The sequence below is a fragment of the Micropterus dolomieu genome, linkage group LG17 (assembly GCF_021292245.1).
Source record: "Micropterus dolomieu isolate WLL.071019.BEF.003 ecotype Adirondacks linkage group LG17, ASM2129224v1, whole genome shotgun sequence".
NCBI classification, from domain to species: domain Eukaryota; kingdom Metazoa; phylum Chordata; class Actinopteri; order Centrarchiformes; family Centrarchidae; genus Micropterus; species Micropterus dolomieu.
In genome coordinates, this window is record NC_060166.1 from 29,284,214 (window position 1) to 29,308,431 (window position 24,218).

General features: G+C 41.3%; 1 protein-coding gene across 1 annotated transcript in view; it reads right to left on the reverse strand.

Annotated features, from left to right (window-relative positions):
- The window catches only part of robo2 (roundabout, axon guidance receptor, homolog 2 (Drosophila)), a 250,147-nt gene that overhangs the window by 3,913 nt on the left and 222,016 nt on the right, over positions 1-24,218 (reverse strand). Inside the window, exons 20-29 of the mRNA XM_046073265.1 lie at positions 23,128-23,170; positions 18,849-18,976; positions 17,652-17,924; positions 16,516-16,641; positions 10,906-11,065; positions 8,002-8,265; positions 6,867-7,081; positions 2,566-2,748; positions 1,906-2,064; positions 1,442-1,708 (exon numbers count right to left, since the gene is read on the reverse strand). Coding sequence (XP_045929221.1) covers positions 1,442-1,708; positions 1,906-2,064; positions 2,566-2,748; positions 6,867-7,081; positions 8,002-8,265; positions 10,906-11,065; positions 16,516-16,641; positions 17,652-17,924; positions 18,849-18,976; positions 23,128-23,170 — 1,818 coding nt within the window. The remainder of the gene's footprint in view (positions 1-1,441; positions 1,709-1,905; positions 2,065-2,565; positions 2,749-6,866; positions 7,082-8,001; positions 8,266-10,905; positions 11,066-16,515; positions 16,642-17,651; positions 17,925-18,848; positions 18,977-23,127; positions 23,171-24,218) is intronic.

The window sequence follows — 24,218 nt, forward strand, 5'->3', positions numbered from 1 at the left end:
CCCCCCCCCCCCCCCCCCCCCCCCCCCCCGACATCTGCAGAGTGGTTCTGCCAACAGGCTATGCCAGGGTGTGCCACAGAGAGGACTCTCACTCTCACACATGGCCTTGCAGCTACCAGCTTTATGAGGGGGCAGATACAATAACAGAGAGACCGCTGGCTGCTGTGGCACCCCCTGCTGCAGGGCAGCATAACATTGACCCTCAGCATTCTCCGTCGTTGCGTGAAATCTCATCAAACTGCTCCCCACTGCTCCGCTAATGACTGTAATAGAGCCTGCCCCGACCTTAGTGGATTCTACTGTGAATCAGTCAGCTCTCTGACACATATGGGAATACACCTATGGGGTTCTTTGTAAAGATGCTGATTGTGGCACCTGTCTTTGTCTCACAGTCTCAGATTAACTGTCTGAGAAAGTCTTGGCACAAAGAGGGCAGGGCGCACAGCATGGAGATCTCTAGCGGTCACAAACAGACATGCAGACATGCACTTACACACACATGAACCCAGACTCACACAGATGGGGTGTAGAGTGGCTGCTGTTTGTGTGAGAAAATAAATCTAAAGCGATTAGAGTGCATTTCAGTTGCTGTGGCCTCCTGCCTTACTTGGAGCGGAGCGGCCCCATGTTGGCAACAGTTACAGGGGCATTAAGGAGGCTGAGGGAGGGCTGAGGGGGGCATTCTGGAAACCACAGCAAGTGGCAGACAGTGCAATCTGTTCATGGGAGCCCAGTCTAAATGCAGCATGAAAGCTAACTTCAACACAAGCCACAGCAGCAGTAACAATCCTGCATTCTTGTTGTTTTCTTGCTATAACACAATTAGTTACATCTTTAATAAAACAAACACTTCAGTCATGAACAAGAACATTTCCACTTGCTTAGAATGTGAACCATATATGTTTTATCCCTTAGTAATAAATACTTAAGTAAGTAAGTAAGGGAAGTATATTTATGGATTTTGTTTGGATGAGAAGTGGTGCAAAACTGGTATTTATTACATTTATGTTGGTAGCCGTTTGGTATTCGTGAAATAAATAGGGTAGTGTATAATAATACACTAAAAAGATATGTGATTGACTTCTTGTAAGCCTGTTGGCAGCATGACTCTAGTGATGGAGATATCAGTAGTCAGTCCATCCATACATCTGTCAGTTCAACATTTGGCGCAGATTAATCTGTCATGACAACCATTGGATGAATCCAAATAAGCTGTCCAATACTTCAAAACCTAATGATCAAATTACTGTCTGACCCAACTGACTTTCAACTTAATGCTAAAATATGGTGACATGGTGATTTAGCATGCTAAACATGAAAAGACTTAAATTGTAAGCATGTTAAATTGCATGCTAATGTAAGATTGTTAATGAGCATAACAAATGCAGAATTGCAGGGTTGCTTGCCCATTGGCATGGCTACAGTCTTGTTTCAACTTTACCTGTTTTGAGTCCCCTGCGCCCATCATCAGCTCGGTCCATGGAGCCCAACCTTTCTTGAGCCTGGCGATGATGTTCCAGTGAAGTGCGTGTCTGTCTGTCGATGGAGGTCTTCATGTCATCCGCCACAGGCAAGGCTCCTGACATAGGCGGGCGCTCCAGAGATGAAGCCTTTCTATCTGTTGGGGGTACCATGCTGCTTATACTGCGGGCCCCCTGGATACGGCCCTGCCCTTGACAAGGGGGAGGCTCAGGGGGAGGAGGTAGGTCTGCATCAAAGGGGAACCCACAGAATGAATAAACTGAAGGCATAAATTACTTGAGACTAAAATCACATCTAGAAACATTTCCATCCAATATTATGTTACGTATTAATATAACTCTTTCTTGCTTATAAAACAACAACAGATGTTTTAGAGAACTTCCTACATATCTATTTAAAATGTGTTTTCAGTCGCTGCCTCACCGTCTGCACCTGCATCTCTCCGGTGGGGTGCTGTGCCCTGGCTTCGGGGTTTGCGTGTGGGCCTGGTAGCCCTCTGGTGGCCCAAGCTGTGTGTGCCGACTGTGCTGCCATCTGTTGAGAATGGACTGCTGGGCCGGGGCCTGTGAGACAAGCCTTTACCTGCGAAAGGGATACAGGACCACAGGCCAGCTGGTTAATAAAGACATTAAAGCAGCCAACACCTAGACAGTGGAGCTGAGGCTGTCATTAAGAAAGGTAGAGGTTATCAATCCAGACACAAAAACCTGTTAGAAAATAAAGGTAAAGGTTTCATTATAAGATAGAGTGCTCTGGTAAATGCCTGTAAAAGGATGCAAGTATAACACATCACCCAGTTATTCACTTAACCCAAGAAAATCAGTGTGCAAAGTCAGGTGAGTTATAAAGGAGCTGAGTTGAAGTTAAGGTTAGAAAGATATCCTTGTACAGCCATAAACAACAGGTGCCATGCACATCCTGGGCACAGCATCCACAGGCAGCAGACAGGAAATCCCAAGCCAACATTATGGGGGTAAATGCCAATGGATGACAGGAGGAAGAATCAGAGCAGAAAGGAACAAATCATCTGCCACTGGTAGAAGTTCCAGGCCAGCAGTGGATAGCTGGTCTCCACACACAAACCTCTCTTGCTGAGGCTAGTGCCCTCCAGGCGATAGCCTGCCTTGTCTGCAGCAGCCACCAGGGCCTGGGCAAAGCTGCAGTGGGTAAAGATGGAGCCATCAGATGAACTGCCCAAACTGGACCTATGGCTGGAGAAATTACGGTCATCCTCCGAGGCTGAGCCCCACCCATTCACCATGGACCCTGTGGAACGCCATAGGTTTCAGCAAATGTGTAGGTCTATGGGACTGTGTTAAACTCCTTGTGAGAATTAATACCTATTTTATTTCAAAACACTGAAATTCAACAAGATTATGTTAAAACTTTTCAGCTCAGTGGCCATAACCTTTACAGACATATGATCTGACATTTTAAACATCTGTGCTGTGATTTTGCATTTAGATGGATTAATGTATTGAGTGATCTTGTAAAAAAAATAAGTAATATTAATGTCCTACACTTAAATGATTTTGTATTTGCTGCAGGGCATTTCTGTTCTTGCAGGTGAGGGCTTCTCTGTAGTCATTCTGTTCATTCTGGCCTGTGCTCTTTCATCTAGTACAAACACATGCAGAAGTTGATTGCATACACACACACACACACAAACACACACCACGCGATGTACACGGTGGAACAGCAGGACTGGTGTCAACTGATTTTGCTCTTCTTTTGATAAAGAACAATAAGCACACCTGTGCAGAGCAGAGTTAGCTACAAAACTGCCTCAGGTGACACAGATGAAGCATCTCACAAAGCAATCTATTGAGTCAAACACCTGGTGGTATGCACACCGTGTTTTTATTCCTGTTTAAAAAAGCCACCACAGGTGCTATAATTTTATTACAAGAGAGCATTTGAACACAAATCAAGGTATCTCATTGATAGCTACTGTAGTGCTCATGTATATTACATTAAACATGATTAAAAGAATACCCTACTTAACATGTTATGAATACTGAGATTAATGAGTATTTGACAGGATTGAAAGCACACACGTAAGGAAGATGTCTACATATCGTAAGACTTTTGGTCTACATATCTGTGCTACTGTAGGTATTTCTTCATGCTCTGTATTTTTTCTTCACATAGAAAGCTAGGCCAGCACTTTAAATATAAAAGTATCAGTCTGCCAATAAAAATATGGCACTTTGGCAAGAAAAAACACAGAGAACTGTCGGCTAATGTGACAGCTTTCAGTGGGACTGGTTTGGCAGACTTTGCTCAAGTGGCACAAACCCAAGTGCTCTGCTCACACACACACTCTCACACAGAATACAAGAGTGATGTGATTGAACAGACTGGTGTAACAGAGAACTGGGAAGGTGTGAGGGTAAAAGGTTGTAGAGGGTGCGACAGGAACAAAAACTTAGCAGCGGGATTTATTAAAAGGTCAGTATGATACCAAAAGTAGCATAATCCTGGCCAGGATGGTTGGCAGAGATCAGTGATTCTAATGAACACATCTCACACATACACATCAGCTGCCGTAATAAGAGTGTGATCTCTCAGATGATACTTCTCTTTGCAATACAAGATGAGACATTTAAAATTATAAATTAAACTTGGTAATATGATTGTGTTTATTTTTATTCCCCCTCAAAGAGTTTTTCAACTTCCCCATCTGCGAGTCTCTTCATCTTTAACCATATGTCTCAAAGAGGTGGTTACTCTGCCACTGGATGTGACTTCAGGGAATTGCACCTTCAACAGCAAATGTTGCAACAGCTTTTCACTCCTATTGCAGTAAAAATTCTCTCTGATTAATGGAAACTTCTATAAAATATAAGCTTGCATATAGTAGAGAACCCCTTACACAACCCATTTTACAGCGCTAACTGAAATCCAAGGCAGTAACTACTTCCAGCCCTCCATCTTGCCTGGCTATTTTCTTTGAAATTTTTTTCTAAGAGTTTTTCTCTAAGAATGAAAGACAGCAATTCCGCTGGGTCCAATCCTCCCACAAAGAATAGAGCAGATATTGAAGTATAGGCAGTGCCAGCCAAAGCACTGAAGCTTCCAACTCCTCCGGCTCAGCGAAGGAACACTGCCTCAGCAAATCACATCACAGAATGACTTTTCAGTTGCTCTAACTGCCACTTTCTACTGCTGAACCTCTGGAGCACTTCTATTCTCAGAAATAGCAGTCTAATCAAACTGTGATCATTGTCACATAATTTGATAAAAAATTCTATCTAGTTTTCTTTTTTTGTAGCTCTAGAACAAGGTTTGCACTACGGGTCTGTCCTTTTATCATGTCTTGAACCAGAGCAATGGGCCAAGCCATGTACTCTAAAAACCACTGTCTGACACCTCCCATGCGCCACGCGCTGATAGAGCAAGGCCAGTAAACGGGAGATGGTTGGAGGGCAGTAAAACCCAGCCCAGGTCCCTCCTGCCACTAAAACTGATTTATATAGACGGAAACCCTAATCTGCATGTCGTTAAGGGGGAAAATCATTCCCCCTGACGAGCAGGCGTCTCTACCTGCCGCCAGGAGACGTGACCCTGCTCCTCACAAACCTGGCAAGGCTTTATGGGAGAGTAATCGCCCAGAACAGCCCAGCTTTCAGCTCATTGTAGGCGTAACAGCCTCACTGCTACCACATCTCAGCTTTACATGACCTATAACGCCTACACACAAAGCCAGGTAATACCTACGTGTTCGCTTCATCTCTCTGGCTCAAGCAAGACTTGGCTCTGCAACACCCACCACAACATCAGGATTTACATTTATCTGCTAAAAAAATGTGTTGTATTATCTCAGAGGATAGAATAACGCATTGGAAAGCCGGTGCAGACAATCTGCTTGTGAAAAATGGTCCCTGAGGAGGAGGCTGGCTTTTTTTCTGGGGCATCAGTGGAAATGTTTGATTTACTGGTCTTTGGTGTAACATTATGAAAACAGACCTATTTCCATATTATTAAAACAATGACAAATCTATCAAGCCAGGCTCGACAGGAATCTCATTCCTACCCTCCCATATTTGTATAGCCTCAAAATGGTGGCCACAATAAATCTAAGCGTTTTCCTCTATCCTCCCTCTCTTCCTTCCGCTAACCCTGGAGCTAGGACCGTGTCTGTGTTGTCAAACGATGGGGTGCGAGGCAGACTTGCAGAGAGATAAGAAGAAATAGTGCCGTCTTCAGAGTAATACAGTGGAGGAGAGATGCAGTAGATTACGGCCCAGTTGCTGCTTTATATTCCTCTAAATACATCAGTGGTAGCATGTGTCAGCGTTACCCAAACCACTGTTCCATCATCCCATGGAAAACTACTATTTAGGGTTGCCACTGACAGGGTAGACCAACAAGCACTGCTGTCAACCCTCTTATTCTCATGCTTTCTCTCTCAACTGGCTCAGCTCCTCTACTTTCAGATACAGTATATTTTCTGCTTGTTCGCTGTTTCTTTCCAACCATAAATTTCCAGATATTTTATTTTTTAGTATTTGCAGACTATTGGAGGATTTGATAGATACACAGTGTCACATGGCAACAACACACCAGCATTTTGTATCACAATTTGTCCCTATAGCGCATGATATCCAAATGCTACACATTTTTCATAAGTCTCTCTCCAGTTTTAGCCTCTAGTTTACAGATGGATAGTGTGGCCAGGTCAGTATGAGAGCAGCAGAACCCAGCTTTGCTGCTGCAATGTCATGCCCTTCATATGTCCCCCTGACAGACGGTTGTAAAAGTTTTCAGTGAGTTGTAAAAATGGAAATGGTGCCTCTAGTCTGGAATGGAATATGCTGCACGTGAAATTTATTTCAAATCTCCTCGGGAAGATACGGGTGGCACTGGCTCCGGTGCTGTGTGCGAGTTAAATCACAGTCACTCTCCCCTGCCCGCCATGCCTCTCCCTCCTCTTAATTTCCCTCTCACTATCCTGTTTAAAATTCATGGACTTTCTTATCTCTTTTTTGGAAATGATAATTATAATTCCCCAGAGTCTGCCAAAAGTGCTTAACAAAACTTGATTGAGGGACACTCAGTAAGCTTGTTCATATAAAAATGTACGCATGTCATGAACAACAATCCATTTACAAGATGTAACAACAATGGGAATTGGATGTTTTCCCATTTAGAGTAATTAGAATGCAGTCATTTTGATACTAACAAAAATGTAAGTGTGACAAAAAATAACACTATTCATTTCTACAAATATATACATATGCATTGCACAAGTGCTGTTAAGTTTTCCAGAATCTTCCTCATAAGAATATATATTAAAAAATTAGAATATGGTTTACAAATACATACTGTACATCAACAAAAAAAAGCCCAGATAGCCACAATTAAGAATTAAACTACCTTACCTGTTACAGAGCTGTCCAGGTTGTCCATGCTAGACCCTGGTGTGTGCTCAATACCACGAGGATGCCTGGCTCCATAGCCTTCATCCTCCTCCTCATCTTCATCTTCCTCATCCTCATCAGGCAGGTCAGTCTCCAGATCAGAAACCATTGTGCTTGACACGTAGCCCACTGGAGGAGCTGGAGCCTGGGGAGGAAGTGAACCCACCTGCATGTGCCTGGGATGAGAAAGAGATAGCATATTAATCTTCTGGAGTGAACATACGGTGTATACAGAGGAATGTGGAGGACTAATGAATTTATAGAGAATAAAGGGAATATTCAGTAGTTTGTACGCTACAGGATGGTGAAAAAATGTGGAAGTATAGAGCTAATTTTAGAGATTTCACCTCTTTCATATGTGAAGCGCTGAATAAATTTGGACAATTCCACTAATTCTATAGTACTGGTTGCATGCTAACACAATGACCCACTAATTGCTGCTGTAGATGGTACAAAGGCACGCTCCCAAGGCCTGTCGACACTTGGCTGTCACCTCAGTGGCAGCCCGCTCTGCTGACAGCCGCGTTTGTTTGAGGAGTGCAATGTCTTTGACGTGTTTTGCAGTGGGAATTGGTTGTAATTACTGGCCCTCTGGTGTTGTCAGAGATGCTCTCTAACCAACATAGTCATTACTGGGTAACATGACATCTCCTTCCTGACAAGGCTTCCCTGCCCCCCCCACCACTTCACTATTATGAATGAACGCCAGTCTCTCATTCTCCCCGCATTGCCGACAGAATGAAGCATGGCCTTCATCTGACTTGCATGAGCACAACAACAATGGAATGTGCAGTATGGGTGCGGGGAGAGTAAACAACCGTGGGTAAGAAATTGTGTCTCTTAGAGTGAGCACAATACAGTAGTCGCCTAAGTGGAAGCATGGGCCCATTAAAATGACATGATTAATGGGTTTATCTCTGCTGCACCCACAGTTGACATGAAGGATACTGCAGAATCAAAATAAATCCTGGCAGCAATACATGCAGAACAGAATGTATAGTAAGCATTTTAAAAGGACAACAATGAATATTTTATCAACAGTATTCAGACAGACAGACAGACCAATTTAGTCCAGTTTAAATCTTGCAGTGTTTACCACGTCTGTTTTGCCATGTCCATTTGGTATGCTCTGGTCAGTTCATCCAAATGGGCCTGGAGCATGGGCTGCATCTCGTCCCGAGGAGAAGGGGTAAGGGTGGCTGTGGACTGCTGTCCAAAGGACACAGCAGCTGGGGAAGAGGCAACCCCACGGATGGGCGGGGTGGGAACCCTCTCCTCCTCTTCCTCCAGCTCATCCTCCATGCCCTGGTGGAGATACGTCTGCACGGGCATGGGCGGGCCCCAACCATCACTCTCATACCTGGCATGAGAAGAGATTTTTACTGCACAAAAGTTCCTACACAGTTGATGTTTTGATAATTGCGTATGCAATATTTAGTGTGATCTAGGGCTGCAACTAACGATTGTTTTTATTTTTTCTACGATCTACAATCTACAGATGAATTTTTCAACTGTTCGATTAATCATTTTATCTACACGTCAGAAAATCTAGAAAAATGGCCATTATAATTTCCCAACACCCAAGGTAGTTTATTAAAATTCCTTATTTTATCCCAAACCCAAACGCATTTAGTATGCTTTCATATATGACTAAGAAAAGCAGCAAATTCTCACAATTGAGAAGCTAAAATGTTTAACATTTTAGCTTTAAAAAATGATCAATCATCTTCTGTATATTTGAAGAATATAACTGACCACAACCAAAAAACTCACTATAACTACATCACAGATGTTATATACAGCTCATTTATTACTACGCTTATTAAGAAAAGACACTGGAAAAAACATATGAACAGAAACAGAACTTCAATAAGGCGTGTGATATTGTCAGTGACCAATTAAAAAAAAAAGGTTAAAAAGGTTCTTCTTATTCTTAAAAATATTAATATTTTAAGAATAATTCCTATATACTAATTTAACAGCTTTGTGACCTTTTCCAACTTTCGTGAGAATTTGTTTTATGACAGTCCTGAGTGGAATTATGGAGGTAATCAGGCTTCGCTTCCTCATAGCTGTGCTTATACATGCTGAAATAATACTAGCCATAAAGAAAATGTTCATTAAAGAAATTTGTCAATGCACACTCCATGGGACATAACTGTTTTAATCTGCTGCCATTAAGAGCAGCGTCAGATTTACAGTGCACAGGACTCCTTCATCTGCCAGATAGCCTATTAAAGCAGATGACTCTCCCAGATTGGAAATGGGAGTAAGAGGACATAGAGCACCTACTGGACCAAAGAGAGAGAAACTTGCTAACACAATAAACTAAAGGATTGATTGGTATTGAGTCAAACATCTGTAGGAACATCTTCTTTAGACCCAGAGGTGGATAATTCTCTGCTGATATAAATCCATCACTCTGTCTGTCTCTCGCTTTTGACTTTATGAAATAATGCAATTATGATTTTTTTCCCACTATGGAATTCAGCAAATTGTTTAATCTGAAGCCATCTGTGTGTCTATGAGCAGCAGAAGCCTGCTCGAACATAGTTTTTTTTTTATTTTTCATTTATTTTCCAGCCATGAAGTCATCCCATATATAGAAGACAGGATCAGCAGACAGTTTGATCTGCAGCCATCTGTATATGAGTTTTTGTGTGAGAGCCTGTGTGAGTGAGTATGTGTGTGTATGTGTATCTGGCTGCCTGTGGAGTCTATACACACATTGATTGTTCACTTTTCTCCAGATGTACAGTAGTACAGTAATTAACTGCAGAGAAAACAGAGAGGAACCCAGTTATTACACACAGAAATGTGTGGTGTTGCTCACGTTGGCAAGTCTTCATCGTTCCAGTCACAAAGACTCTAGATTAGGGCTGAAACGATTCATCGATTAAATTGATTAATTCGATGAATTCGATTACTAAAAAGCATCAATGCAAATTCTTTGCATCAACACTTCGTTTAATCTATATAACTATATAGCGCACTGTTTTGCACAGACATTTATTACTGTTGCACTTCGCGCTTACGCTGTGTGAACACAACGTGATTATGATGCCGCTGCTTGCAAAGTGGAGGAAGAGAGAGAAAATAGCGAGGGACGAAGAACAAAGTGTCCAAAGTATGGGATTATTTCAAGCTAAAAGAAAACAACTCTAATATTACAGTCTGTCCACCGTAAAATGAAACTTATGTCGCCTACCGCAACAGCACGACGACACCTGATCAGAAAGCACCGCAACTTTAGCATTTAACTGAAACCATGATTGATTGTTGAGTTGAAGGCTACCAAAAGTAAGCCCAATCCTCAGCTGTAAATGTATACACATGCGATTGTTGTTCTCCACCTGGTTGGGCCGTGAGTTTGGGTTGTAACATCATAGACATGAGTTCACTTTCACAGCTGATCCCATTACTGGGGGAGGGGGGTCGCCCCGCCGCCGCCAAGCAAAAGTAATTCTTAAACGACGCATCGATTAAATTATCTGTAAAATCATTGTTAGCTGCAGTCCTACCCTAGATTCTTTACTACCAAGGATGTCAAAGGAGGAAACACATAATGATAGCAATAAGCAAGTGCATATACAACAGAGATGGGAATCTCTGAGGTACAGTCAGTAGACATTAGTGGTGTACCGCAAAGCTACTTTCTGTATCTGTTAATTTCACAAAAAAAAAAAAATTTTGATTCATATTTGTGAGTGCACGGGGCATATCCTGGAAGTTGTAAGAAATTGGCTATATTGCTTCATTTTCTTTCAATTTTCTGCCATTTTTAACTGCACACAAAAGTGCCAAGGTTTAATATCTGATTATGAGGTAAAAATTAGACCATTGCAACATCACCCTTTAAAACAAAGTTTTATCCTGCACTTAACACAAAATAATATATTACTGCAACAAATGTACAGTATATTTGTATCTGTTTTGAGCACATTATCTGTTTATATCCTAATAATGTATTCTTATGTGGTTACATCCCCAGTAAACATACCCTCCTCCTTCATGATGCTCATTGGGATAATGGTCCATCTCAGTACCAGGGAGAGGGTGAACAGGGGGAGGGGGGAGGGGAACATTGGCCCAGTTCGACCCATTGGCTTTGGTGGGTTTGGAACCGGCCTTGGTCTTCTTCTTCTTTCCTCCCTTTCCACCTGCAAAAGGAAGGTATGCATTTAAGAGACAGTCAATGAAAATTAGATTGTAAAAGAAAATCAATTAGAAACTAATATACATGTAGGACAGCATTGCAAATTATAGTAGCTGCTGTTGCCATGTGACAAATGTGTGTTCTAAAGAAACTCAATTTGATCCAAACATGCTTGGATTACAGACTCAGTTTCAACATTGCCTTGGAAAATCACACACATTTTCAAACACAACATTTCAATGGGCTCCTGCCTGTCATTGCTTACACAGAAAAGCTCAAGGCTGCCTGATGAAAAGCATGATTCCACTGATTAATTGGGTGAAAAGCTTCAAATCTCCATAGAAACAGAAAAGAATGGCAGTAAACGAGACTGGGGCAGACCTTTGTGCTCCACCCATCCCTCAGTGTCCCCTTTCACACCAGGCTTTGGGTTCCACAATGAAATATCTCACTTCACAGCATCATCATAATGAATGGCTTGTGTAGTGTCAGTGTGTCCCTAATGGAATTCACTGAGAGTCTATTACTACTTTCATTTCTTTTATTACACCGAAGAGCCACTAACCCATCCATTTCCACTCATATCCCTCCAAAACCAGATTCTCCTCTGTCCCATCCATCTTTATAAATCTGCCAGCCAGGTCAATAGTGGGTTTTATACGATTTGGTCAATGTGAAAGAAACCTATTCTTTTTTCCCTTTAAAGCACATTTGACTTCAAGCTCAAATCTGTTTTAAAGTTGAGGTATATACATTATACACATATTCCTTGCAGACTTAGATCATAAAATTGAAATTAGGTTATAAACAAAAACACAAACAATATGATGTATTACATTAACTTTAGCTACATTTGAGAGTTTTTATTTGCTAGCAATTTATTTAAATTTAAAAAGAACTTTGGTTTTTGGATGGATGAACATTTGTTACCAGCTCCTTTGGTAATTCTTTTCTCATTGGAATATGTGGAAATATGTTATTACAACTTCCGCAAAGGCAAGAGCCCGCTTCTACCTGCTAACAATTCAGTCCCTTCAATTCAAGCAACTACATGCGTGTGGCACTGGTGTCTTGTATAACTCAATAGGAAGAACATACTACCCTAACATTAGGACTGCAACAATGATGATTTTTTAAATTATCCATTACTTATTTTTTGGATAAATCAGCAATCATTTGTTGTAAAAATGTCAGTATTATGTAGGAAAAAAATCAGAATTTCAAGGTGAGCTTTTCAAACTGCCTGCTTTGCTCAACTAACAGTCCAAGATATTATAAACTATAAGATATACAAAGATTTAATTTACTATCACAAAAGACAAAGAAAAGAACCATATCTAATCATATATAAGCTGGAACCAAGGAATGGTCTGCATTTTTGCTAGAAAAAAACCCAAAAACCTATCAATAATCAAGAAAGTTGCAGACTACTTTCTGTCAACAAACATATCAATTAATCGATATATTTAATCAGGTCTAACATATCCAAATATACTGTAGAGTTAAAGAAACAAACTACTGATATATGCTACATGTACAGCTACATGATGTACCATATTTTGAACATCATTGCTACACAATAATTATTTGAGAAATAATGCCAATGTCAGAGAAGACAAGATTCATTAATGTAGAAAGTTGAGATGAGAAAGTTTATTGTAATTGTAGATACAATATTAAGTTTGCATATTTATGATTGAATTTATGACTCAATCATCTTTACCTCTGTGAATACAAGCAACATTCAAGATTGACTAAACGTGCCAAATAATGATTTTCAAATGTTTCTTAAATATTTCTGAAAATGGTGAGTGGATCCTTTTATAATGCTTAGATAAGGGTACAATACATTGATTCAGTACACAGTCTATTTTTCGTCATGACAGATGTTAAAATGACTGCATGTACAATCAAGACATGATTGACACAGGTTTTGGTTTAATTGCATCCTATATTGCCTCACAAAATCTATCAAGTTTATCACACACTGTATAGCATCGCCATGTTCGAGACCATGTAATCCCATCCTATACCATGAATTTCTGAGCCTGGAGGTTTATTAATATATAACTTTTCTGTCATGCTTCTTAGATTGTGCATATGGAAGGGATGTAGGTAGGCATACTGAACACTATTTGCATATATAAATCCATTTGTGGTGGGCTGAAGTGCCTCTCTATCAGTAAACACCTTTAATCTCAATCCAGGAAATACCTCAAACTGACGTCACTAGACACACAGACTAGTGAAAGCCATCTTTGGGAAAGTCTGTGTAACACATCTGTTATCTGTTGGTTTGCCTCTGCTGCCAAAGGCCTATAATCACTTTTCCCAGTGCCACAAAAAAGCTGCCAATATTGCATCTCTGCAATGTAACATCATGCACTCCAATGTAATCTAATAAACTGACATGACTCAGGCGCAGTAAAAAGAAGATCACTGTCATCGAAAGAAACGCACAGATGCAATGAGGTACAATCTGTTGTGTTTGTTTTAAGTGTTTTAAGTCTAGAAAATTCTGATAATGTTACTATTATAAATCCTTCACCAGCAAGAAAAACAAAAGCACTTCAAAGACGAGCATGTTAAAAATGCTGGGGCAGGAGAGGAAATATCAGGCATGAGGAGATAGAAGAGGTGTCAGAATGAGATTAATAAAGAATTGAAGTAATAAAAGATACAACTGTAAGCCCAAGGCAGACGGCACCACAGTGTAAGTATAGTCTGAAAGTAATTGGGTTTCCTAATCGTACCTTTGGGCGACGCTTGACTTTTACCAATAAATGGTGAGCTGATGTGATTGTTCAATCATCCTTAGTCCCTTCACACAACACCAACCATCAATATTGTAAATGAGCCTCTTCTAGGGAAGGATGGTCTGGCACTGGAATTACAACAGCTCACCCCAAATATGAAAAATACAGAGAGAAGCTGTGGCTAGGAGCTACACAGCAAACCCATCTCCTCTGACAAAATGGGCCTCCCTTCAAAGGGAAACTCATCCTAAATATAGATTCAGCGTTGGGTATTTATACCCAAGGTTTGGGCGCTCCCAGCCTATAACTGTAGGGCTGCATAGCCTTGAGCTTGCTTTGTTTACATTGGGTGCGTCAGTGCTGAAGGGCAAAGCCACAGAGCAGAGACTCTAGAAAGGCTATGAAGCCGGATATAACTTAAGATTGAAAGAATCATTTCACAAAAGACATCAAAACAACTGAAAGTCATGAATCATTGTTTTGATTAGTTCTTGTAGTAAAAAATGTTATATAATGAGGTGAGAAGCAACAGAGTAAGTGTCACACACAACCATGAACTTCAAATATTCATGGACTTAGCAGCTTCACAGAGTGTGAGGGGAGTAAGGAAATCTTCAAGGTCTCAAACTGCTACAGAAAACACAAGCTACCTATTTTCCCCTACACTAAGAAATGTTTTAATGAGCAGCTTCATGTCCCCCAGTGGAGATCCATGCTGCCATAAAAGCAGCTCTATTTCTGTTCCGTTTCATCCTGCTCTCCTCCTTCAGACCTGACATTCATTATTCCTTCCATCTCCTTAGAGGAGGCGCAAGGCACCTCCAGTGCCCCCCCAACACACACACACACACACACACACACACACACAGACACACACACACGCTGAGTATACTTTGGTTGAAGTCTGAATCAAATCTTAACTTATGCTGATTAAAATTTCCATCACTTTTGTGAGATGTAGCATACAGTGCACAGTATATACTATACAGCAGACATATACAATCAGAAACTCATTTTAGCTAATATAATGGGTCAAATTAGTTGCAACTTCTGACTTCACTTTAGACCATAATCATTAACACTATACTTATGATCTCTTTCATCATATTTAGATATTTAAATTTTACCATTAATCGTGCAAAGCTGTTCGTCTAACTTCTGGAGATACGTACCTGCCTACATTATACAGTACACATTCCTCTACCTAATCTTATATTTTTCCATTGGTTACTATGTAAGGGTAAGTGGAAGGACACCATCCAATGTAAATTCCTAAAACAATATATTTGTTACTGTATATCAAATGACATTCATCCGCCTCCCTCCCAATAGCCATATTCATCTATATTCTTTCCTTTTACCTAACTTAAAGAAATAGGCCAACATATTTGGAAATATACTTAGTCACTGTCTTGCCAAGAGTTAGATGAGAAGATCAACACCACACTCATGTCTGTCTGTTAAATATGAAACTACAGCATGCAACCAGTTAGCTTAGCTTAGCATAAAGACTGAAAGCAGGGGTAACCAGCTACTTGGGCTCTATTCACAGGTAAAATCTACCTACCAGCACCTCCGTAGCACACCAATTTGTACAGTGCATTGTATTTGTTTAATTCAAAATTGTAAACCTAATCATCAAAGCATATTCTGTCATATATATATATCTATATATATAGAGAGATACATCTCTCTCTCTCTCTCTCTCTCTCTCTCTTTATATATATATATATATATATATATATATATATATATACACACACACACACACACATATATATCTATATATCATACTATACATACTGTGCATCTATCATACGGTGGATACTGTTACTCTCATCTCATGAAATTATAATATAGCAAGCCCAGTCTGAGCCCTAAGTAACCCGTGTGTCTATGGTGAAGAATCTGCCTATAAGGCATGGCTACTTCACATCCTTCTCTCCAGCCCACTGTGTGCCAGAGCATTGAATTAGAGACCAGTTAGGGCAGTGGCTTGTAACTAGATAAAAGAGGACAGTGGAGGGGAGGCAGGCAGAGGGCTGCTGTGGTGTCCTATAAATGACATTGTAATTCTCTGAACATGGGTTTTAGTGTAGTCAGCCACCATTAGGGGAAGAGGGAAAAAGGGAGGTATTTTTGCCACTTTATCCAGCCAAGCATCTCTAATGGTGTGTGTGTATGTGTATACAGTCCAGTCTGTCTGAAAGACTCCCTCTGCCCCTATTCCCGTCTGCTCAATCACACAGTGAGAGACAAAGCCTTTACAAGGACCGGCAGTGACGGCAGAAACCCAGCATTAGCACTTGCTGCCATATCTTGTTGGGAGATCATGGTACTATTCTTTCTCTCTGATTTAAATGTCCTGTTTCTTTACGCTCCAGTAAGCTGTCGACTCCTATTGAATATCACAACAAGGCTACATACAGTAGCAGCTTTTGTACTCAAAACCCTGTATAACTAAAAAATACTTTAAAGCATTCACATTTAATGAACTGTAAGCAGTGGGTGCTGAGTGAGCAAAGAGTCTCTGGTGAGGGAGAGGGACTGTGTTAATAAAGAAATTTGTAGACGTCAGGTTAGTACATGCAAATAGATCAATAAAGCAATTAAGACATCAGTCAATCATAAAGCCGAGCGGCAGAGCCCCAGAGATGTCCCAGTTTGCTTTATAAGATTCTCTGCTGCGTAAACCAACCTGAGAGACTGCCGCTTCGTTCTGAGCTGTTGTGAGAGCTGGTGGTGCTGAAATCTTGTGATTGGTTGTGTGGTATTCTATTAGACAATCCTTCGGCCAATCGGTAGTCAGGAATGAAAAGGAGGGCTACAGTGGGGGTTAAAGGGCAAAAATTACAGTGGCATCAGGTGATTGGCAGTTAGCACAAGCACATGCAAACATGCAGTTAGAGCATTGAGCAAGCAGGAATAATCAGGATTCATACATTCAACAAAATGCACTTATTCACCTTTCATTCACTACAGATTTGTATGCTACAGGCATGTATTCGCTGGACAAATTTGATTTGTTGTTGATTTGAGAAACATAACGCTAATCTTTCACAAAACTCTTTTCAATTCATAAAACTGGATAAATGAGTCAATTAGCAGAGGTTTTAATTCAATATTTGTCCCCCTTCAGAGAGATATAATCATCCATAATCATATGTGATCATATTTTTAAAACTAATGCCAGGGAGAATTAAAAAAAGTAGTTTTTAAAGATTCATTGCATTAAAGGGACTATGTGAAAACTATAATTAATCTGTTTTAGACTGTTGGAAAATGAGATCATAAATATGTATTAGAATACAGCCACGGAATACTCATTACACCTTAAGTATGAAACTCCACTCGGCTTTACAAAATCCTGCATCAAATCCAGGGTAATTAATTTGGATTATTTTCTTAAATATTAGTCAAGCTAAAATGGATTGGCAATTACTCTGAAACTGAAGGAGGAGTGGTACCATCATGAAAACCCAGCAAGAAAATGGATGGATGGGCTCTATTGCACTATGCATTACTTCTTCATGAGATGTTTATTCAACCTTGGATAGTAACCAAGATGATGTCTGCTGGGGAAAAAATTACTATTTTTAAGACAACCTCCTCTAACCACAGTAGGTTTGGAAAGGCTTCAGATACTTTTGGTGGAAACGTTTAAATTCCCAATGGCGAACTTGATACAACTGTACATTTGTGGCTTGTGATCTGGATTAATTAATTTGGTTTTTGATGTCAAAGGATAAGATACACTATAAACACTTGCGGAACCTCCCACATAGGGGTAAAGACATACCCACAAATTGCCATTAGGACACCCACTTAACTTACTGTTGTTGCAAGAGTTCTTGTCGGGCAGGGAGTACCCGAGGTTAGCCATCTCCTGCTTGGCCTGGAGTGAGGCCTTCCACTGGGCCTCGGGCAGGTCCACAGACAGCTCATGGATGCTGCTGGAGTGGAGAATCTGGGTGGTGGCATAGGGAGTGGCCTGGGATGTTTGGCCAGGGCTGTTGTAGTTGGCTTTGGTGGTGAAGTCTATGCTGCTATAGATGGCTCCATCAGAGAGCATGGTGCCTGTCTTATCCCCTTGCCCGGTGGGGAGATCTGGACAAAAAAAAGACAAAGGGAGGGAGTTACAGGATAGCTGTTCTTTAAAAGAAATGTCCAGCTTAACTGTAACCCTGGAGTATTTAAATAAAAACTTCTGGTCATCTGGTTTTTATGGCAGATAAAGAGAAGATGACCATCCCCCTGCATCAGGCCTTGAATGACCTGGGATTCAAGGGCATGTGGTACTGGAGGGTTAGGGAATTACAGTCTGGGCCTTCATGCATTCAGGTCAGTTCACATTTTAAGAAACAGCACTGAACAAGATCACCTCATTCAAGAATTTCATTCCAGTTATTCATGCATCCCTTCTCTCAGCCTCCCAGTCGTGGTGCCCCGTTTCCCCTCCACATGTGTGGATATCTTACTCCCCTCCTTTCTCTATTCATATACATGGGGGATAATACTGCTGCTCTGTATTTGTATGATGACAGAGGAAGAGAGAGAGAGCGCGCGCTACGGAAAGAGCAAGCAGACTCTCTCCGTGGTTTGCATGCCCAGTGAAGGGGAGATGATGTAGAGCCATGGCGGAAGTGTCCGCATCTGCGCCAGTCAAGCTGTGCCTGTCCTTCACGACTGGCTGCTCAAGACCATCCTTTCAAACACCCATCCACCCCCTGCTCCTCTGCCCGTCTCTCCCCTCACATACTCTTGCTCTGAGGTATGGGCTATGACACCAGCCTGGGCTATTTGCCATTACTCAGTTTGGTGACAGAAGAGGCACTGCTGTTAATGTTCTAGCTGTCCTCTGATGTGATATATAAATAAATACCCAATGCGTAATATGCATATATGTATACATCATGCATGCATAAATGTACATGATGAACAACTCATAGAATATAATGGAAGGGAGGCCATCATCTTTCATCTCTTATGGTCTCTTTCTCAAAGCACCTGGGTCCGCACCAGGGCACTCACCTCCTCGGCCAAAGTTACTCAGGTCATTGGGTCCCCCGGAGCTGCTGTTCACAGGCAAGCTGGTGGCTGGCCAAGAGTCTGCTAACCAGGGGTAACCTGGGTCACTGGCGTTCAGCAGGCCTGGCCGGCTAGGCAGAAACACGGGATGAAACAGTAGATTAAAAATAGGCTTTGAATTACATTGATGCCAGAGATTTTTGAACAAAAAAAACATCTCCAATTACTTAGTATGCACGGTTTAATTATGCATTATGTTACTGGATTCAGAAATAATGAATGAAAAGCAAGACAGCAATCAGCATAGAGACAATGTGAAGACAATCAAATCAGACATATGTTTAAATGTTAGTTTCTGAAAAAGAATATGTGTTTGTGTGAGATAAGCTTGCCATAAGCCACTGAAGCTAATGAAACACTTCTGAGATGGGGGAGGGGGGGTACTGTACGGATACATTTCTTCCCCCACAAAGTTGGAATTCCTTCAGGCAAACACAGCCCTTTATCTCTCTGTTTCTCCTGCTGTGTCTTTGTCACATTCCCTGAGTTATTAATGCAAAAGCACACCGTGAAGACACTAATTCATGAATTTGCTCTCCACACACATGTGCAGCAGTGCATGCGGGCACCCACATGTATACGCTTTCTTATTCATTAATATTTTTATACATTCTGCTGTGTTTTCCCATCAACCCCTTGTGGTGATGTCCAGACAGTCTAAATCTTATTTGATGAGACGTCAAACCTCAGCCCTCGCCCCACCATGATGCCCCGACCCACTTGTGGGATGCCTGCATATGGGAGAGGGCAGCTTCATTTAACAGGTGTTGTGTCCCTCCTGAGGGGGCGAGAACCATAAAAAGCAGCTATTAAGACTTTAACCTGTCATGGGTGACTGCTGGGAGGCCATTAGGGCCACTTTACTGTACAATCACGTTTGAGGCTCGTTACCATGGGTAACACAGATGGAGTTAAATGAGAATGAGAGATTGAGTTAAATGTCTTTGTTAATGTGTCATTGATACATCATACCCTACCTTCTTCCATTGAATATGTATTGAAATGGATTAAAGAAAATATAGGAGTGTATAAACACTAGTTTACTTCAGTAGAGAAAGGATACAAAATAAACACATTTTAAGCAGATATAAACACAACACAAATATAATTAGTATTTTGCTGAGGGTCTCTTTTCTCCATTTTTTCCATGAGAAATCATATCCTGGATTGGTCAGATAAGCACCGCATGTGATGAAGGGGATGGCACTGCCTTCTCAGAAACACAGCACACCCCGCTGTCAGTGCCTGGCAGTGCTGCATGTAGCAGACTACAGATACACATGTGCACTCTGAGAAGCTGTGGAGCACAGTAGTTAGCAGCAAGGCTGCCTGATAGGGTTTTTTGTCTTAGCTCCAGTGAGGTGATGTGTTGGCTCTGAGGGACTGGGAGAGAGTCAAGCCCCGAGGACAAAGGCAGGTAATGGGTGTGCTGCAGTCAGTCTCTCCCTCAGCCACAAGTTCTAATGAGAAGACCTGTTCCACAGAGGGGGGAGTCCAATGAACTGCAACCCTGGCAAGCTAAGGGCCTTCGCTGTGGTTCCTGAATGCCAAAACAGGCCCTCGGGGGAGACAAGTCATTCAAATTGATGGCTGTGCATCAGACAGATGCACTTTTATAGGGTAATACATCTCCCCCCGTCCTTCCTACCTCTGTTTCTGGCTGCCATGTTCTCCCACTGCCATCATTCTCTCTTGCCATACCATCTTTCCCTAACCTTATTTTCCTTTATTTTCCCCTCATACACATTCACCATCTCTTTCTATTCCTCCTCCCTGCCTCTTGTGCGCTTAGCATCTGTCAGACTGAAACATTTAAGAAGCTGAAAACGAAAAGGACATTGTTCTCTTGTTGACTCCAGCAAGACTCCACCACAAATGTACACTGTCTAAAATAAAAGGCCATGCCTTTGACTCATTACTTGTCCCACTTGTCCTGTGTGCTCCAGTGAGTCCTCCCCCCAGCCCACTAGAGAAAGACCATTTGAAAGACAAGGAGCTGACAGTGGAAATGACTGCATCGTCCTTGTATTTATCACACTGCAGCATTCCTGCTGAAGCCAATTAGAATAAGACTGATTTCTACTGGGGATATTTGTGAGATATATATATATATATATATATATATATATATATATATATATATATGTATATATATATACTGTATATATATGTCTGTGTGTGTGTGTTAGCTGGTGGGTAGGCAGGGGGTGGACACATGGTCATACGTTTAATGAAAAGTCAACACCTAACTTTTAATCCCTGCCCAACGTAGGATGGATTGCAACCTTGGCAGATAAAATTTGCTTTGGAGCATTTCCTCTTGCTGTCAGACATTTCAGTTACTTGTGATGGGTAGGAAATCATAAATACTGCCTAAGATGCCTGACACTGAGCTTCCCATAAATAAGCCAAGTGAGGGATATTAATTCCAAAGCAACTTCATAAATCAGGTGTTTATGGTCTCACAGACTAGTGAATGGAACTTGGAAGTCTAGACATTAGCTAACACTTAGAGCAATGGGAAACACAGATTCCTTTGTAGCTCAACACTCAGGGAACACGCTGTCATTTAGCATTCATATTCCGGGATGTAAAGGAATCTCCATAGTAACAGGGTTAGTGAAACCTGTTCTCTGCAATGCCCAGCACATTCTCCTCGCCTATAGGAATGAATCTGCTTTGCTATAATATTGATCAGTGTCAAGATAGGAAGTTATTACTACCTACTAATTACCATCTCCCTATTGGCAGGGGGATAAAGAATGAGCCCATATTGGCTTTTATCAATTTCAATTGAGCAGCCAAAGTCAAATTGTCCAGGTCTACCAATCTGCAACCTATTCATCTTCCATGAATCATTTATTTTGTGATCGATTAAGTGTAATTGTTCATTCAGGGCAATTTGGCAGGAGCCAATGAGAAACTGGAAACAGATGCGGCTTCATTTGCTATTGTCTAATTAATGCAATAAACATCTCATGTAACAAATGAACACATTTTCCTCTGATTCTTTGCTACACATTTTCACTCTCAGGGCAGATGGGCAATTGTAACATCTGGGATTTGATAGCACTGGAGTGACTAACGGATCAGAGGATTGTGCTAGAATAAGAGTTCCAAACTGCATCCAATTCCAGTCTTGTGAAAACTGTGGCAGTCGCCGCCACTGACTAAAGTTATGACAAATATAGAGCAGCACAAATACAGACATTTCAAATCCCATTCGCTGGTGTGAGAATCAGAACCACTTACGTGGAAAATTGAAGGAAAAACACTACAGCAGAAAGTAGATGAGAAAAAGCACAGCAAGTGGCGTGGCTAATTCATTGAGAGCATGCGTGCAGCTCACGGAACAATATAGGCAAAATTGTCCATTGTGGCATCCAGTCATACGCACGCTTTAAGGGCAGGAAAAAAAGCGTTAAAATAGAAATTCCACAACCAGACTGCAGAACAGACACATTCCCAAAAGCCCAGAGACACACAGGGTCAGATTCAGTTGGCAATCTCATTGCTGAGTGTTTCAGGTCTGGAGGCTTTACCTAGTCAGGTGTGATAAGCAGTAGATAGACAGAAGCCCAGGATTCTCAAGGGAGTCTCTTGAATACCCACAAAGACTCAGTAACTGGTGTCATTGAGATGTGCCCTATTCTCTGTAGCCCCTCTCTCTTTCACCAACACACACTGAAATGGAGCAGGCTATATGGGGGTGCAAGTGGGGTACCTCCACACATGTCTCCCCTGGGTAATTATTTTTACATTATTACATGTGCTCAGATCCCAGCCGCCCACGCAAGGTGACAGGCAAATTTATCACTCCAGAGGGCTTCTGGGTTGCCTGTAGCCAGCAGCGGAAGATAAATGACAAAATAAAAGCACTCTCTGCTTAAATTGTTTCTGTTAATTCTGTTGAGGAGATTTATGAGTTCATCTATCGATGCATGAACGGAGATGTGGTAGAAATGTATATTTGCACGCCAGTTTGCATGGCAGGCACACAAACAGGTATTGGTTATCTATCAATTTATCAATCATTTATCAGTGTTAGAATCAAAAGCAGCTTGCTGTAGACTTAATGCATCATTGTGAAGGAAAGGTTGTGTTACTACACGTAAAACTTAGGACAGAGAATGAAATAATGATGACAGGAAGATTTTTTAAATTTGCTTGTGATATTGCACTCAAATACTGATTGCTGTTTTGTTCCTGGTGGGACACTCACCTTCCATTGCTCATCAGACCACCATCAACTCTCTGGAATGTCACTAAAGTCAGGAAAGAAAGAAATAGGAAAAGGATTGAGGGGAAAAAAGATAAAGCCAAAGATTAAGTATCTCTAGTATAATACATAGTAAACAACTAGGATTTAATTCCAAAATTGAGACAGAATACAATGTCTTTTCAGTATTGTCCAGTTTGCCCTTGTGCTTCAACAGTTGTATTAATCTGTTCACTTTTTCTAACACTAGCTGATGGATTCGCTAAGGGATGCAGATGCCCCTCTGCGTCCAATGTCTTTCATGAAAATTAAAAAAAAAAAAGTGCATGATGAGGATTGCATATTGCTTTGCATAAGTGGAGACGTCATGTGTTCCTCAAGGACAAGATGCCTGATGAGAGACAAAACTCATTTCATCTTTCTTATTTTGCTGCTGAGTTATTATCAGATTTCTGATTAAATCTCAGCCAAAAAATGATTAGAAAAGGCAAAGGGTTCATTAATCACATTGAGTTTTCTATCTGCAAGCACGGAGGCTGAGTTACTTATCCTCCAGCAAGCGGGGCTCCCCAGAAGCCATGTGGCCTGTTCCATTACGGTGATCTATAGATAACAAGGGCTGCTCTTTGTCAGCGGCTAGTAAAACTCCATGGCTCAAAGTGAGAGACGGCTGTGAAGGATCCATTTCATCTCTGTTCAACTACCATGATGACAAAGCAGCATCGAGAGTTCTAAAGCATGTAAGAACTTCAGTGGATCACAGGAAACACAGAAGCAAGAGTTTTGGAACTCCCCGCATACCGATGAGGGGGGGAGAGAGGAAGGGGGAAAAAAGAGAGCTGGTTTACTCAAGAGAGGAGTGCCGTTAGTAATTTGGTTCATTTGTTCCACACATGGAGATTAAAGAGAGGAGGAGGCTGAACATTCCTCTTCTCTTTTCTGCTTCATTCAGGTTGATTCCACAACAAGCCCAGGCAGAGGCGAGAGAGGGGGCTTTTCTGTGGGTGACGTAGTAACGCAGATGACAGGGAGAGGAAACTCCCACATAGATTACAGAGGTTGCTAACATTTTAATGCATCATCAACATTACCTA